Consider the following 17538-nt stretch of genomic DNA (forward strand, 5'->3'; position numbering starts at 1 on the left):
TTGTATCCCCAGTCCTCTCAGCCATCCCCATCTCTGCCTGCTCTGACGCCAGAGGAATGAGAGGCACCCACAACCCGGCTCCAGTCTGACTGGTCTCCCCACGCCTGGGAGTCACCCAGCTACACCTCCCCGATATTTTGGGAACCCGTCTGGCTGGGCCGGATTAGAGGGGAATGTGCAGTGCACTGTTGTGGCTGCTAGTTGTGAGAGAGCCCTGTGGTGTGGCAAGTCCCAGCGCATCCCTTGTGGGCCAGCCCCACCTGCCAGGCTCTTTAAATGCAGCCACGCTCAGACTGTAGGGCTCAGAGAGACGGCACCATGAAGACACTGGCCCAAATCCTGGCCCTCTTGCTGACCATCCTTGGGCCCCAGATGGTCTCTTTGGCCCCTAGCGCAGGACGAGAAGGTGAGCCCCGTGGAAGGGAGGGATGGAGGGATGGAGGGGCAGGTGAGACCCACCTGAGGAGATGGCACCCGGGGTGCAAATCTCAGGCATGCAAGGATGAAGAGTTCCTGAAGTTTCTCCACCGCAAGGGAGAAAACAAGTATGCCCACATCATTGTGGCATATGAAAGTCAGCCCTCCATGTCCTCAGATTCTTTTTTATCCACGGATTTAAGCACCCATGGCTTGCAAATGTTTTAATAATATATAAATTCCAAAAAGCAAACCTTGATTTTGCCATTTGTATAAGGGACACCATCTTACTGTGCTGTTGTATTTAATGGGACTTGAGCAGGTTTTGGTATCCACAAGGGGTCTTGGAATCAAGGGCCCACTGTGTGTGTGTGTGTGTGTGTGTGTATGTATATGTGGGTGTATATGTCGATCTCGATCCATGGCAACCCTGTGGATGAGACATCTCCAGGCCCCCTTGTCCTCTATTGCTTTGCCCAGATCCTGCAAACTCATATTCATAATAAAGTCAATCCAATCAACATGTGTCCTTCCTCTCTTCCTACTTCCCTCCACCTTTCCTAACATTACTGTCTTTCCCAATGATTCATGCCAGGGACGTAGCCAAGGGGGGGGGTTCTTGGGGTCCGGACCCCCCCTTCCATTAGAAAAATGAATGGTGTGTGCTGCTGTGCCGCCGCACCCAAGCCCCATTATAATGGTAGCACTTAGTCTGGACGCCCCCCCTCCCAAAATCCTGGCTACATCCCTGTTCATGCCTTCTCATGATGTGTCCAAAGTACGACAGTCTAAGTCTTGTCATCTTGGCTTCTAGGGATATTTCTTGCTTGATCTGCTCCAGGACCCCTTGGTTTGTCCTTTTGGCTGCTATCCATGGGACCCTCAGCCCTCTTCTCCAGCCCCACTTCATCTCATTTCAAAGGAATGGGTTTTCCTCCTATGTTCTTTCTTAGGTTTCCAGCTCTCATAGCCATCCATGGAAATAGGGAATATGATGGCTTGTATGATTCTGACTTTTGTGCTCAGTTGTATATCTTTGTATTTTAGGATCTTTTGCAGTTCTTTCATAGCCGCTCTTCCCATTCTGAATCTTCTGATTTCCTGGCTGCAGTCCCTATTTCTATCAGTGTCTGATCACAGATATGGGAATACTTTTAGTATTTCTATTTGCTCATTGTCGAGGTTGAACTTGTGAAGGTCTTCACTGGTTGTTCTTTTTGTTTTCTTTATGTCCAACATTAAGTCTGCCTTTGCACTTTCTTCCTTGATCTTCCTTAGTAGTTGTTCCAGGTCTGTGAAGTTTTCTGCTAGTATTATGGTGTTATCTGCACATCTTAGATTATTGATATTCCTTCCTCCTATTTTCACTCCTCCTTCTTCTGTGTCCAAGCCTGCTTTTCTTATAATATGTTCTGCATATAGGTTGAACAGGTGAAGTGATAAGATGGAGCCTTGTCTGACCCTTTTGCCAACTGGGAACCATTCTGTTTCTCTTTGTTCTGTCCTGACAGTAGCCTCTTGTCCTGAGAGTTAACAGAAATACTTCCTTTTAGTACTGAGGCTGAACACCAACTGGCTAATTGCTCCTTCATGAGGGTCAGCCTTTTGTGTTATGAATCCTAACTGTCCATTATTGTAACTGCATTCTCTTTTGCAGCCAAGGCCGGCTACTGCTACAATGTGCCACCCTTGGGAGACGTCTTTGACGAGAAGGACTGCAGCGCCTGCCTGAAGAATGGGACTTGTTCCACTTGTGCCAACGACTCCCAGTGCCCAGGAACCCAGAAGTGCTGCCCAGGAGACTGCGGCTATGCCTGCCAGGAGGCCATTTTTGGTGAGTGTGGCAGTGGGTTGCCTGGTGGGTCCCACAGTCTTTGCCACCTTTGCTCCTGCACCTTCAGTTCGGAGACCGTGGGGTGCCTTTCAGACCATTGGATGCCACCTATCCCTCTATCTTCCTTTCAAGATCATAGAATCAAAGATCCATAGAATGATAGATTTGGAAGACCCCATCCAGTCCAACCCACTGCCATGCAACAATCCAAACAACCCCTGTGACAGGTGGCCATTTAGCCTCTGCTTGAAGACCTCCAGAGAAGGAGACCCCATCACCTCTGTGGGCAATTGGCTCCATTCTCAGTGTCAAGAATCATAGAAGCATAGGGTTGAAGAGGCCAAAGGGCCATCCAGTCTAACCCCCTTCTGCCATGCAGGAACTCTCAATCAAAGCACTTGGGGAGCTGGGGATGTTTCACCTGGAGAACAGGAGGTTAAGAGGAGATATGATGATAACCCTGTTTAAATACTTGAAGGGATGTCATAATGAGGAGGAAGCAAGCTTGTTTTCGGCTGCTCCAGAGAACAGGACCCAATGGAGCAATGGATGCAAGCTCCAGGAAAAGAGATTCCACCTCAACATTAGGAGGATCTTCTTGAGAGTAAGAGCTGTTTGACAGTGGAACACACTCCCTTGGGACTTTTTCACACGCTGAAAATTGGAAGGGTAAACTAACCTGAGTCTGGGGTCATCCATGGAGTTTGACATTATTTTGCAGGAGAATATCAATGTCGAGTTCAATGCAAAGGCAATCTGAACGCAATCACAAGGCATCCCAGGAACAGGTAAATTCAGGAAAACATTGAATTTATAAACCCTGTTCCGCTCCAAATTTGCAGTCAATTCAAGTTTTCCAGGTATGGAATGCATCTCTAGATCAGCCCTGGATTCCCTTCCTAAGAATCAGACTACAGCTCCCATGATCCTTTGTCCGATTTTCCCTCTTGCACTCCCTGGCTGCTCCCTCTGTTTTGGAGGAAAGAGCAAAGCGGGGAAAAGTGAAGGCAACCCCTCGGAAGCAATCTTGCCCATAGAAGCCCATGACAGGGTCTGGCACAAGCCTGGAACGACCCGAAGGCACACAGCAACAACACGAATGCTCAGTTCGATGCTCTGAGAGGAAACGTTAGAGACAGATTCCCAAGATCTTTTGCTGTGATTTGCCCTCCTGCGATTGGGATGTCCTCATGTGATGAATTCATTCAGATTGAGACTGCTTTCTCCTTTGGATGGATGCTATCTTCCTCTTTGTGTATGATGAGAGAGTACGTAATTGTGTGCATCCGAATTGGCCCCACTTTCTTTTCTTTGGGGATGCGGATACGTTCCTCCCGTGTGAAAGGTCTTTAAGCAGAGGCTGGATGGCCACCTGTTGGGGATGCTTTGAGTGCGAGTTCCTGCATGGCAGAAGGGGGTGGCCTGGGTGGCCCTTGGGGATCTCTCTTCCAACTCTATTATCCTATGATTCACCCAGGACACATGGGCATCCAGCCATCCAAACCTCCAAAGAAGGAGACCCCCCCCCCCCTCTCCAGGGCAGGCTATTCCACGGTTGAAAGCTCTTACTCTCAGGAAGTTCTTCCTAAAGTGTAGCTGGCATCTCTTTTCCTGGAGCTTTCACCAATTGCTCTGCATCCTATTCTTTGGAACAGCAGAAAACAAGCTTGCTCCATCCTAGCATCAGCCATCGATGGACTGGATGGCCCCCCGTGGTCTCTTCCAACTATGATTCTGTGATTCTATGATCCTCAATATGCAAACAGAAATGAGATACGCTCCGCGTGCTCTAAGATGATCAACTGTTATTCACTGTCACCCCTTTAACCTTCTCTGATCCTGAAGACAGAGGTTAATAAGCAAGGTCTGTAGAAACAGAGACGTGCTTCATGCATTGCTTTTGTACTTGAAGAGACAGAGAGCAAGGTGAAGGAAATGTCTTCTTTTGCATCTGGTGCATCTCTGGGGGAGGAAACCCACCTTTTCCTGTCCTACAAAAAACTCAAGTACCACAGATTTGACCAGTTTCTTTTTCTCCCATGGGGGATGCTGGGAGCTGTAGTGCAAAAGGGATGGGCAGATATCTGGGGTCAGTTCTCCTTCATTTGCATTTTTTAAACAGGAGATACAAAGTAAATATTAGGAAGCAATTTCTCATGGTAAGAACTGTCTGGTGTTGGAACCGACAGTTTGGGGCTCTTTCTCATCTGGGGCTTTTAAGCAGAGTTTGGGTGGCTACCTCTCAGGGCTGCAAAAGCAGAAGACAGAGGGACTAGATGACCTTTAGGGTCCCTTCTGACCCTACAATTCTTATGATTCAATTAGTCTGTATATAAAATAACCTTTTCGCACTCTGTCAAGGATACAAAATGCATAGGGGTCTTGCAGAAACAAGTTGTAGCATCAGCTTTCATAGACATGGTCTACTTTCTCAGATGCACAGAATGTACAAAAAGGATGCACAATAGCTCAAATTCTACATTGAGGAAACAGAGAGTAATTTTACATGTCCAGAGTTATACAACAATTGCCCATCATGGCTTTATTGGTGAATTGCAAACTTGCACAAACCACTGTACAGTGTGCATCAACACACAGCTGGGTGCAAGGAGCATAAAGCATGCACAATTCACACACATACACAAAAGCACTGCATGTGCAACTCTGCTTCTACAAACCAGAACTGAAGGCAGATGTCTTGCCTTAGACAAGTTGCTTCTCTCAGGGAACTTGCCCATGACTAAGTCCCAACAGGGTTTTGGCTAGTACTGCAGGTTTTCGTTTTTGGCAGTGTGGATATTTGACAATGTGTGTAACACCAGTGAGTGTGACAGTTGCAATGACGATGCTGGAAAATATACAACGTTATGTAAGTGTAAGCATGCCTCTAGAAGGCAGATTGTAGGCGTCACGTTGATGGCTCTCTGTCCCACACCTTGGTCCATTCACTGCTAGTGCCAGGGTGGTGGTTGTGTTTGCTCTATGCTCCATGTGTGGTCGGGTGGAAGCATCTTAGAGCATATCCACACTGAATAATTATAGCAGTTTGGCTCCATCTTGTGGAATCCTGGGATTTGTAGTCTGTTTATTTATTTATTGCACTTACAGTGGGCTCTTGGGGTCTGCTGGGCTTTGGTTCCAGGAACCTCCTCCCTTGAATAGCAAAATCAGTGGATGCTCAAGCCCCATTAAATACAAGGGCATTTCAAAACTGTTGAGTTGAAAGAGACTGCAAGGGCCATCCAGTCCAACCCCATTCTTCTGCCACGCAGGAACTCTCAATCAAAGCATCCTCATTGACAGATGGCCACCCAGCCTCTGTTTAAAGACCTCCAAGGAAGGAGACTCCACCAAAATCTCCAAGGAAGGAGTGCGTTCCACTGTCCCTTACTGTCAGGAAGTTCTTCCTAATGTTGAGGTGGAATCTCTTTTCCTGGAGCTTGCATCCACTGCTCTGTGTCCTATTCTCTGGAGCAGCAGAAAACAAGCTTGTTCCCTCCTCAATATGACATCCCTTCAAATATTTAAACAGGGCTATCATGGATGCATCCCTTTTATAAAATGGCAAAATCAAGGTTTGCTTTTTGGAATGTATATACAGTTGGCCCTCCGTCTTTGCAGGGTTCTGGATCCCCTGCGAAAATGGAGGTTCGCACACATTCAAGCCTCATAGGCCTGAATGGGGCGCACAGCCTGGGTGTGTGTGTGCCATTGGAAATAGTGGAGGTCGCCTCTCTGCAGATATTCAAGGGACGCTGATCCCAGATCCACAAGATCGGAGGGGAGACTGTACATTAAAAATATGTGCAAGCTGTGGATGCTTGAATCCGTGCATAAAACCATCAGTGGATCAGTGCAGCCACACAGCCTGAAAAACCCACAGAAAACTATGGATGCTGGCTGTGAAAGTTTTAACTTCACATCATCAGGACTGTTTGCACTAGACTTGGGCCTTGCATCGTCTGGACTCCCCACCAAAAGGATGGGAGGAGGACATCTTATTTGGCCTACTGGTTCCACTCAGCTGCCATGGCTGCATCCTATGGACTCCTGGGATTTTGTGAGGCACTATATCTTTCCGGCAGAGAAGTCCAAGACAATCCCACAGGATGAAGCCATGGGACCTGAAATGGTGTCAATGCGCTCCAGTTGTGAAGTCTGAAAGATCTTCCCTCCAAGCCGTCGTCAACTCTACTGGGTTGCTCTTAGCTTAAGATCTTGTTACTGTAATTATTCCAGTAGCAGCAGCAAGGGCTGCTGAGTAAAAGCTGCTGGTGGGGAGGAGGATGCTGCCCAGGTCCCTACACTCTTCCCTGTGGCTCATCCCACACTTTCTTTGCACCGCGGTGTTTCGCGCTGGGTGTGAACCCTACCTGTGGCTGTGTCACAAGAGCTGGGCTGGGCTGATGTTGGCATCGAAAGCATGCTCCCCTCCAGATGATGCAAGGCTCTTGGGTGATAATCCTGACCTTCCACAAAGCCCCAGGGGATGCCACATCCCAGCCCTAGCATGCCTTTTGCCAGCCGCTGCTGGGTGCCAGATCTCAGGGCCCAGCAAAGGGAAGAGACCTGCCTTACAAAATGTGTGTTTATGCATTTTCTTCATATGTTCACATGGTGGGTTTTGCTCTCAGTGGCATATTCAGAACAACTGCAATTGATGTGTCATAGAATCATAGAATCCTAGAGTTGGAAGAGACCCCAAGAAGGGCCCTGATCCAGTCCAACCCCTTTTTGCCATGCAGGAACTCACAAACCATCCCCATTGACAGATGGCCATCCAGCCTCTGTTTAAAAACCTCCAAAGAGAGAGACTACACCAAAACCTCAGAGGAAGGAGTGTGTTCCACTATCGAACAGCTCTTACTCTCAGGACGTTCCTCCTAATGTTGAGCTGGGATCTCCTTTCCTGCAGTTTCCATCCACTGTTCTGTGTGTTAGTCTCTCGAGCAGAAGAAAATAAGCTTGCTCTCTCAATGTGACATCTCTTCAAACACTTAAACAGGGCTCGCCTATCACCTCTTAACCATCTCTTTTCCAGGCTAAACATCCCCAGCTCTCTGAGTATTTCCTCATAGGACATGGTTTCCAGACTCTTCACCATTTTAGTTGCCCTCCTTTGGACACATGGCTCCAGTTTCTCAGCGTCCTTTTGGGTATGTTTTGCCTGGAAGAGAGATGGATAAGAGGTGATATGATAGCCCTCTTTGGCATGTTACAGACTGCCCAAATAAAGCTGCTTCGGGTCTCTTTGGAGGTATGCTATTTAAATGATGCATGGGTCCTAAGAGTCTGGAGGTCGCGCCAAAGCCACACTCCATTCCTAAGCACCGGAGTGCAGCTTTGGTGCAGCTTCCGGATTCTTAGCATGCATGCATCATTTAAACAGCATACTCCAAAGAGACCCGAAGCAGCTTTATTTGGGCAGTCTGTAACAGGCCTTTAAATATTTGAAGGGATGCCATGTTGAGGATGGAGCAAGCTTGTTTTCTGCTGCTCCAGAGATCAGGACCCTGAACAATGGATGCAAGCTCCAGGAAAAGAGATTCCAGCTCAACATTAGGAAGAACTTCCTGTGACAGTAAGAGCTGTTTGAGAGTGGAAGACATTCCCTCAGAGTGTGGTGGAGTCTCTTTCCTTGGAGGACTTTAAGCAGAGGCTGGATGCCATCTGTCAGGGATGCTTTGATGGAGAGTTCCTGCATGGCAAGGCTTGGACTATATGGCCCTTGGGGTCTCTTCCAACTCTATGATTCTATGATGAGAAGGAATACATGTTTGGAATAGTGTGAATAACCTTTTTTTCTGCTGCTCCACAACCTGAACCAGTGAATTCAAATAACAAGAACCCACCTAAACATTAGGAAGAACTTCTTTACTGCAGGAGCTGTTCAGTGATAGAAATGACTCACTTAGAAGGTTTGGACACCCCTTCTTTTGAAAATGCCAGCTTCTCGAAGGTGATTTAGCAGTGGGTTCTTTCAAGGGCAGGAGGGTTGAACTAAGCTGTCTCTTGCAGTCCTTTCCAACTCTATGACATCTTGGATACTTTTCATATGTGAGATTGTTGTGTGGGTTTCCCTAGGCGTGTGAGGGGTGACGCACCCGTCCCAAAACAAGCGCATGTCTGAGCGTAAACAGAGAATGGGATGATGCCACCCACAAGTTGGCTGTGGCTCTCCAGATCTGGTCTGTCCGGTTGTGCGAAGGATTGCCCTCCCTCACCTGCATGTCAACAAAATCCATGGGGAAAGCAAAACAAGGAAGAGTCTTGCAGCAACTCTAATGCGACTGGATTTATTTCAGCGTGTGGTTTCATAGATTACCATCCACTTCCTGAAAGCTCGATCTGCCTGTCGTAAATGTGACATAAGATGTTTTGTTGTTTCTCTGGAACAGACTAATAGGTCTAGATACCTCTTTGATTATTGCAACATGAAGGAATGCTAGCTGTAGCCTTTGCATATTCCTCCTCTAAGACTAACTGTTTGACCTCTGCATCTGCATTGCAGAATGAATGCAGTTTGACAGTGCCATGGCCCAATGCTATGGAGTCCTGGGATTTGTAGTTTTCTGAGAGATTGAGCTGTCTCTGTCATCAAGCTCTGTTACTACAACAAACTACAAAGCCCAGGATCCCATAGGATGGAACCATCGCTTTAAATATTAAGCGGTGCCAAACTTCATTAATTCTGCAATGCAAATGCAGTTCATGTGTTCTCTCTCTTACTAACCCTAACACAAGCGTGAGGAAAGTGTGGCCCATGGGGTTTATGTGAGCCCCAATTTTGCTTTTCTGGTCCGCAAGGCCCTAATATTGTAGGAAAACATTTTTTTGGCAAAGGATATTTGGTCCCAAATGCTCTCTGAATGGTATGGGAGCAGTCTTACCATGCTTTGGGTTGGGTTGCAACTTGGGTTGCATTGACAGTATGGAAATAATGTAGTTTGACACCCCTTTACATGCCTTAGCTCCATTATATAGAATCCTTGGATTTGTAATTTGATGTGGCATAGCACTCTTTGGCCAAGAAGGATAAACACTTTGTAAAGCTACAAATCCCAGGGTTCCTTAGGATGGTGCCACAGCACTTAAAATGGTGTCAAACTGCATTATTTCTACAGTGTAGGGGCACTCAGAGTCTGGTCTATGTCTGAGAATGCCTTTTTCCTCCCAAAGAAGTCACCTGCAAGTGAAATTCTATGTCCCTTTCTGGTGGAAAAAAGGGGACTCTCCTGGGCTTGGAATGGAGCAGAGAGAGAGAGGAATGTGACAAAATGGCCTCCTGTGAAACTTTGACAGGCATTTCAGGCAAAAAAAACATACTATCAAATGGCGGGATAGTGGCACTGTAGACCCCTAAAATTCCAAGAGTTGCCTGCCACAACCCACCTTAACCCTAACCCTAACTGTAACCTAGCTGGGACTGCACCCCTAACCCTAACCTAACCTTAACCCTAACTGCACTTAACCCTAACCCTAACTGTAACCCTAACTGGGACTGCACCCCTAACCCTAACCTAACCTTAACCCTAACTGCGCTTAACCCTAACCCTAACTGTAACCCTAACTGGGACTGCAACCCTAACTGGGACTGCAACCCTAACCCTAACCTAACCTTAACCCTAACTGCGCTTAACCCTAACCCTAACTGTAACCCTAACTGGGACTGCAACCCTAACCCTAACCTAACCTTAACCCTAACTGCGCTTAACCCTAACCCTAACTGTAACCCTAACTGGGACTGCACCCCTAACCCTAACCTAACCTTAACCCTAACTGCGCTTAACCCTAACCCTAACTGTAACCCTAACTGGGACTGCACCCCTAACCCCAATCCTCTGTTTGCTTGCCACAGACTTTTGCCAGCTGCCTTCTGTTTGCGGAAACTGCAAGGCCATGTTCTCCCGCTTCTTCTACAATGCCTCCACCCAGAAATGCGAGAACTTCGTCTATGGCGGCTGCGGCGGGAACAAGAACAACTTTGAGACAGAAGCTGAATGCTTCAAAACCTGCGGGTTCCTTGGTGAGTCCCTTCGTCACTGGTGAATGAAAGAAACCATTAGTCCTGGAGTGTGTTTTGGGGGAGACAGGAATGAAAAAAAGGGAGGGGGGTCTCAGGTAAGGTGCCATTGCAGAAAGGTTGCACGGTTTCTAACTCGCCAGAATGATGACTGTGTCCCACTGCATCCATGGCTGGCTGAAACCTCCTGCAGCTGCCTCTCTCTCTCTGTTTGGTCCATCTATCTGTCATATATGAGAGACCGAGGAGCTTATTGCATGAGGAAAGAAAGCAGAAATGCATCTGGATAGTAGTGCCTTTCTATGGGTCTTTCTGCATGACGTCGTAGTTCTCTTCCTATGAGAGATTGTTATAGATAACTCTCAATTTAATAATAAAAACCATGGGAACCCTAGGAACCTGGGCCTTCCCTCACAAAGCCACAGGTCCGTCGACGAAACCAGGAATTTGGCAGAGGACCAGAAGGTTGAAAATGCCAAAGTTTACCGTATAAACTCGACTATAAGTTGACCTCATGTATAAGTCGAGGGCAAGTTTTAAGGGCAAAATTATGGATTTTGATATGACCCATGGATAAGTCGAGGGTAAAACTTAGGGACACACAAAAAAGAATCTAAATGATGAAGCAAAGGAAAACAATGCTGAAGAACCCACAACATTATGGCAGGCATAACTGTTTTGGCTTACAAGGCTGGATGGAAGAGAGAGTAGAGGGAGGTCAGTGCTTCCAGGACAGATTGCCCTCTTGCCTTTTGTAATAAGATGGTTCCGTTCTTAATCAGAGGTAAAGTATAGTATTTATGAATAAGTCGACCTAGATTTTTGGGGTTAATTTTTTAACTAAAATTTCTAGACTTATACATGAGAATATACAGTATTCTTAAAACCGGCAAAGAAAGAACAATGTCCTCAGTGGATTTCAAAGTTCCAAAAGTGAGGCCCCGAACAAAACAAGATGGCCTAATTTTATAATCAATTACACAAAGAAGCTCCTTCATTACATCTCATTGGCTAATTACAATTTAAACATACAGAATTCTTACAATCAAGACAGAGAGATATGCATACATTAAAATTACATTAAAACGGTAGTTTCCACTCTTTAATCCTCCCCCAGGAATTCAGTAGCTTTCAGTTACCTTCCTTTTGAACCTCAATAAATGTCTCCTTACCTTGAATTGTGTATGTTATGTCTATTTCGCTGCTGCCAGCTTCCCTTCAGGTCAAGATGCACTTATTATTACTTTGCTCCAGTTTCCTAGTTTTCAAGCCTCATTTTAAAAGCTTTTTCTTTTAACCAAAGTGACTCCATTTTTCTATAGCTTTTTATTATAACAGGAAAATTCTGCCATTTCAAGATGGTTTTAAAAATGAGTATTTTCTCAAAAGGATTTTTCCCACCTAGAAAAAAGACTTGCTTTTACAACCATCTCCCATAGGAATAGAACTGAAGAACTAGGACATCATGAGGCATATAGGCATATAGAAAGGCTCTCCCATCCAGCCAAACCTCCTCTTTCCTTCTGTGTGATAAGGTTTTGAGAGTAGGGCTAGGACTCTGAGAGACCAGGGTTCAAACCCCCCTTCAGCTGTGGAAACCCACCTTGGGCAAGGCACACTCTCTCAGCCCCAGGGCAAGGCAATGGCAACTATTTACTATGAGTACATCTGGCCAAAATCAACCTCTGAGCCAGAGTGGTCTGGAGTGTTGGACTAGGATTCTGGAAGACCAAAGTCCCTAATGGCTGCTCAGCCATAGAACCCCACCTTGGGAGAGTCACACTGTCTCTGCCTCAGAGGAAGGCAATGGCAAACAGCCTCTGAACAGATCTTGCCAAAAACCCTGGATAGGGTCACCTTAGAGTCACTGTAAGTTAGAAATAATCTGAAGGCACACAACAAGCAATCTGTCATCTCTCCCTTTCTCCCTCCTTTCTTGTAAAGCCTTCATCGGTTGCCTCTTAGTCTGCCAGGGTTCCTTCAGGGAGGCAGAAATATTTAAGATATGGCATAGTTTATTTGACCTGCCTGGTCCTGTTTGGGCACAAGCCACAGCTGAACCATTGCTGGGCTGCGTTTCCTAGGCTTTGCTCCTACTTTAAAGCCGTCCGTCTCGGCTGGCCGTCTCAAGAGTGTGGACAACAGAGCTGCTGGACAAGAGGACATTGTGTCCCACTGCCTTTCCATCCTCTGTCTAAAGCTCTTTGGACGGCTACAGTAAAAGCAACCTAACCTGTGTCTCTTTCCTCCTTTTCTCAGGTTCAGCCTAGCCAACCCAGCCCTCAGTTGTGAATGCAGACAGGGCATGCTTTTGCCCTCTTTTCCACCATCTGAGATCCAGCTTCACACTTGGCTCTATAGTGCAACTTCTTCCTTAGAGAGAATGGGGAGAACTCCTCCACTTTTGACTCTGTCCCAGGAAGGAGGACATGGATGGTTGGGCTTGCGGAGAGGGTTCCTCCACCCCTCCTTGCATTCAATGACTTTCTTGCTCTCCTGAAACCACCCTCCCAAAGGCATGTGCTCTGCATCTGTGTGGGAGCTGCACAGCCCTGTGTCGCAACCTGGTGATACTCCACCAATTCTGGTGATACTCCTCCTAGGATACTCCTCCAGAGTTTCAGAGTTTGCTGCAGGGATTCCCCTTCCCACTTCCTTGTTCCAGGAGGATGCCTTCTCTTGCTCCCAGGTTTGGCTCTGGAGACGTGGTCCAAGTGCCTCCTTCCCCTTTGGCTCACCAGCTGGACTGTTCCTCCTCCTCCTCCTTCTACCACTGCTGCTGCTATAATGGACCCTCTGGGGTGGCTGGCCTCCTCCATTTTGCACACACCCCTTCCTTGCTGGAATGGTTGGGTTTCCCCTCCTTGGACCTGCCTGCCTTCTCCTCTATGGCTCTCCACAACGGGTTGCAGACCCCTCTCCCTGCACCCCATCAGCCATGCTCAGGGCAACCAGATGTCCCCACCGCAAAGGAGGACAAAGCACCAAAATGTAGGACGCTCCAGAAAAATGTAGGACATGACCAAATAAAATCCAAAAAAAACCCCACAAACACTAATATAAACAGAAATCCATTTGATATGGTTTATTTACAGCTCTAGTACATAATAGTGTATTTTATTATATAAGTCGTATTTTCTGCTGAACCTATCTTTGGAGTTTATCACTGATTTCAACATTAAAGAGAGATTCAAGCGCATTTGAAGCATCCCGCAAATAAAGCGGAAATGGTGAGTAATTGCGCAAATGATTATCGCACGCAATTGCACAAATAAAGTAATATTGTAAATGCATTGTCACCAACATCTTGAAAGTAAAAAGATGTGCACAAATGCTTCTTTGTGACCATTTTAATGGCAGGTTTTGTGCGATGTTGTGTGAAATCATTTCGCATAATTATGATTTTTCTGGGTTATTCATGGGATAATCTCCCAATCTCCTTCATGTGATCAACTCCTTTGTTAAAATGCCTCGTTGGCATTATCCAGTGTTAAAATCTTCTCGCCCTCCCTGTCCCCTCCTTTTCCCGCTCTGGACCTCTCCCACCCACTAGACACCACTTCCCTTCAGTTCCTTCCATTCTGAATCCAATATTAAAACCTATCATTCTTTTCCTTCTCTGGATCTCTCCCAGCCACCAAACACCACTTGCCTGGGCCTGAAGAAAAAGGTGGGTTTCTTTAGCATCCTCAGAAGGGAGTACATTTTGGAGTTCCTCCCAGATCCCAGGACAGAAGGTTTAAGTGTAGGACATGTCTGGGAAAAGGAGGAGGCTTGGTCACTCTGGCTTTGCTTAAAAAACCTCCAGCTGCAACCTGGGCCCTTTTGTCTTGGCTGGAAGAGAAGGCATTTGCCTGACCGGTGTGTGGGACAGTCTTTTGCCCTAGCAAGAGTTGTGGGGACCCCTCTTCCATTTCGGACTAGTCAGAAAACAGAAGAAGACCATTCAGAGTCAGGAGTTGTATGCCACTAGTTCCCTGGGCTGGAAACTCCCACCTAAAAATGAAAAGGGATGATTCTCAGGGTGAGTCATAAAATCTTTGGGGAATGCAGAGTTACTGCACTAAAGCAAGTGTGGGACTCCTGTGGCCCCTTCCAGCTGTTGCTCGACTTCAACTCTTAGCAAGCCCCACTGTCGTCTGTGCTGGCTGGGGCTGCTAGGGGCTGCAGTCCAACAACTCCTGGAAGGTCACATGAGTCCCACCTCACTATTAAAAGGCTTCCGAGGTTTGGACAGTTAATATGCAGAGACCTACGTTCCCCCTTCCTCAAATGTCCTCTTTTGCAACACATTAGGAAGTTCACAGAATCTGCCCAAGAAGCAGACTGGAGGGGAGAGAGAGGCGATGGTGCATCTTCTTGTTGTCTTCAAGTTGACTTGGACCTATGGTCCTCCAAGTCCCCTTGTCATCCTGCAGATTCAGGGCAGCCATTGTGTCCATCCATCTACAGTGCAGTCTTCCTCTCTGCCTGGTGCCTTCTACCTTCTCAAGGATTCAAGGTTCCTCAGGAGTAGATCAGGCCACTATGGAAGAGAAAGGCCCCATTCTGCTTGCCTACTTGCTGGTGGACTGGGGCACCCAAAGGGACTGACTATGTCCCAGGTACACTGGTGCCTCGGGATACGAAATGATCGGGTTACGAAATTTCCGGGATACGAAAAAGTTGGATTGGCAAAAACTGTTTCGGGTTACGAAATATTTTTCGGGTTACGAAATTCATTTCGGCGCGAAATTCAAATGCTGCAAAGTGCAGCTATAGGCTTTCCAGTGCTAACGGATTATTTTTCGGGTTACGAAATTTTCGGGTTACGAAAGGAATGGCGGAACGAATTAATTTCGTAACCCGAGGCACCAGTGTACTCCAGTTTACCCACCTTGTTCTCAAGTCACGAAGGGAGCCTGGTGCCATTTGGTGTCCTGTCTGGCCTCCTTGCCACCTCTGGGCAGGTGGACCAGGACCCTCAGTCTCCAAGAGTCCCAGTCTACCCTGCAGTGAGGTGCAGCAGTACACTTCACACTGGAAGGTAGGCACCTCCAGAACATGGAGATGGACTCTGACTCAGAGACAGAAGCCATGGACTGGCTGGGACCTGGTGTTGAACCAGAGCAGGAGGAGCCACACATCTCAGAGACAGAGCAGAGTGTAGGACCAGCTCTGGCAGAGAGTCCTAAATATTCAGGTATGGAAGACAACTTATTCCTACCTACCTTTTCTGAGTGCAGACAACAAAGGAAGGGCCTGAGGAGATCTCCATCAATTTATAGGAAGCAGCAATAAATAAAGCAGCAGCTGCATTGAGCTGCTGTTCTATACATTCCCAGCCCTGTCTTCTGGAAATTGTCAGAGATTATTTGACCTACCTGGCTCTTCATTGCGTTCCAGAACTCTGACCTGGACTGTGTTTGTGGACTCTGGATGCTGTTTACTGGACTTGGATATTGCTGAACTGTCAGTGTATGTATGTATGAATGTACACCATTGTATTAGGAATTACACAGGACAGAAATATGGCAGCTGAGGAAACAGCTGGATGACGCAACGTCAGGAAAGGTTGCAAACATGGGGAAGTGTCACCATCACACCCCTTGGATGACATGCCCAGGATGCCTGAACAGGCTGACACAAGGGACAACTGCAAGCACCTGTGAGGGGAGATCATAGAATCATAGAATCGTAGAGTTGGAAGAGATCCCAAGGGCCATCCAATCCAACCCAATTCTGCCATGCAAGACCTCGCAATCAAAGCATCCCCGTCCGATGGCCATCCAGCCTCTGTTTAAAGACCTCCAAGGAAGGAGACTCCACTACACTTCGAGGAAGGAGTGTGTTCCACTGTCGAACAGCCCTTACTGTCAGGAAGTTCCTCCTAATGTTGAGCTGGAATCTCTTTTCCTGTAGCTTGCATCCATTGCTCTGGGTCCTAGTCTCTGAAGCAGCAAAAATCATGCCTTGGAAAGTGTGCATAAATAGTGAACATAACCCACTAGAGAGTGTGGGTTACTGAGTAGCGGTTGTTGCTGAGTAATGGCTGGTTCGTTGTCATGTATGTAGTGCTGTATATACTTAGCAGTAAAGTTCTGTAAATAGCAGTTGGGGACTCTGAGTATTTCTTTAGCACTTTATGCAGTTGTAGATTTTGGCAGCATTGCAGAGCCCAGCAGAGAAAGACCACGGGAGTGGAGTGTGCGGCTCTGATGTGAACTATATTTGGGACTTAAGGCTTGTATCTACTACAGTGACGTAAAATGTGGGCTAGACAAAGTAACTGTTACATGGATTTGTAACTGGTTGACCGGCCGAAGCCAAAGGGTGCTCAACAATGGCACCTTTTCATCCTGGAGAGAAGTGACCAGTGGGGTGTCCAATGGGGTCTGTCCTGGGCCCAGTGTTATTCAACATCTTTATCAATGACTTGGATGACAGAATTGGGGGTATACTTATACAATTTGCAGATGACACCAAATTAGGAGGAATATCTAATACTCCAGAGGACAGGATCAACATTCAAAATGATCTCAATAGACTAGAAAGTTGGGCCACAGCTAACAAAATGAAATTCAACACAGAGAAATGTAAGGTATTGCACTTAGGGCAGAAAAATAAAATGCACAGATATAGGATTATGGGGGACACCTGGCTTAAGGAGATAACATGTGAAAAGGATCTTGGAGTCCAAGTAGACCACAAGTTGAACATGAGTCAACAATGCGACGCAGCAGCTAAAAAGGCCAATGCAATTTTAGGCTGCATGAATAGAAATATAGTGCCTAGATCAAGAGATGTAATAGTGCCACAGTAGTCTGCTTTGGTCAGGCCTCACCTGGAATATTGTGTCCAGTTCTGGGCACCACAATTCAAAAAGCACATTGAGAAACTGGAGCGTGTCCAAAGGAGAGCGACTAAAATGGTGAAAGGTCTGGAAACCATATCCTATGAGGAACGACTGAGGGAGATGCTGGGGATGTTTAGCCTGGAGAAGAGAAGGTTAAGAGGTGATATGATAGCCCTATTTAAATACTTGAAGGGATGTCATATTGAGGAGGGAGAAAGCTTGTTTTCTGATGCTCCAGAGAACAGGACCCGGAACAATGGATCCAAGCTGCAGGAAAAGAGATTCCACCTCAACATTAGGAAGAACTTCCTGACAGTAAGGGCTGTTTAACAGTGGAACAAACTCCCTCGGAGTGTAGTGGACTCTCCTTCCTTGGAGGTCTTCAAACGGAGGCTGGATGGCCATCTGTCGGGAATGCTTTGATTGTGA

General features: G+C 46.8%; 1 protein-coding gene across 1 annotated transcript; it reads left to right on the plus strand.

Moving 5' to 3' along the window:
* Positions 1–318: 318 nt before the first annotated feature.
* On the plus strand, positions 319–10300 carry LOC149315400 (eppin-like). The gene is made up of 3 exons (XM_089513307.1): positions 319–406; positions 2075–2251; positions 10110–10300. Exons 1-3 carry the CDS (start codon positions 319–321, stop codon positions 10298–10300), a joined length of 456 nt encoding a protein of 151 aa, XP_089369433.1.
* Positions 10301–17538: the final 7238 nt, after the last annotated feature.

Source organism: Sceloporus occidentalis, unplaced genomic scaffold (genome assembly GCF_023333645.1).
Source record: "Sceloporus occidentalis isolate IW3139 unplaced genomic scaffold, rSceOcc1.0.p SCAF_3, whole genome shotgun sequence".
NCBI classification, from domain to species: domain Eukaryota; kingdom Metazoa; phylum Chordata; class Lepidosauria; order Squamata; family Phrynosomatidae; genus Sceloporus; species Sceloporus occidentalis.

Excerpts from the sequence above, each read along its gene's own strand:
- LOC149315400 (XM_089513307.1), top strand. The coding sequence starts at position 319 with ATGAAGACACTGGCCCAAATCCTGGCCCTCTTGCTGACCATCCTTGGG. Across the intron at positions 407-2,074 it reads CCCTAGCGCAGGACGAGAAG|CCAAGGCCGGCTACTGCTAC; the intron begins GTGAGCCCCGTG and ends TCTCTTTTGCAG. Across the intron at positions 2,252-10,109 it reads CTGCCAGGAGGCCATTTTTG|ACTTTTGCCAGCTGCCTTCT; the intron begins GTGAGTGTGGCA and ends TGCTTGCCACAG.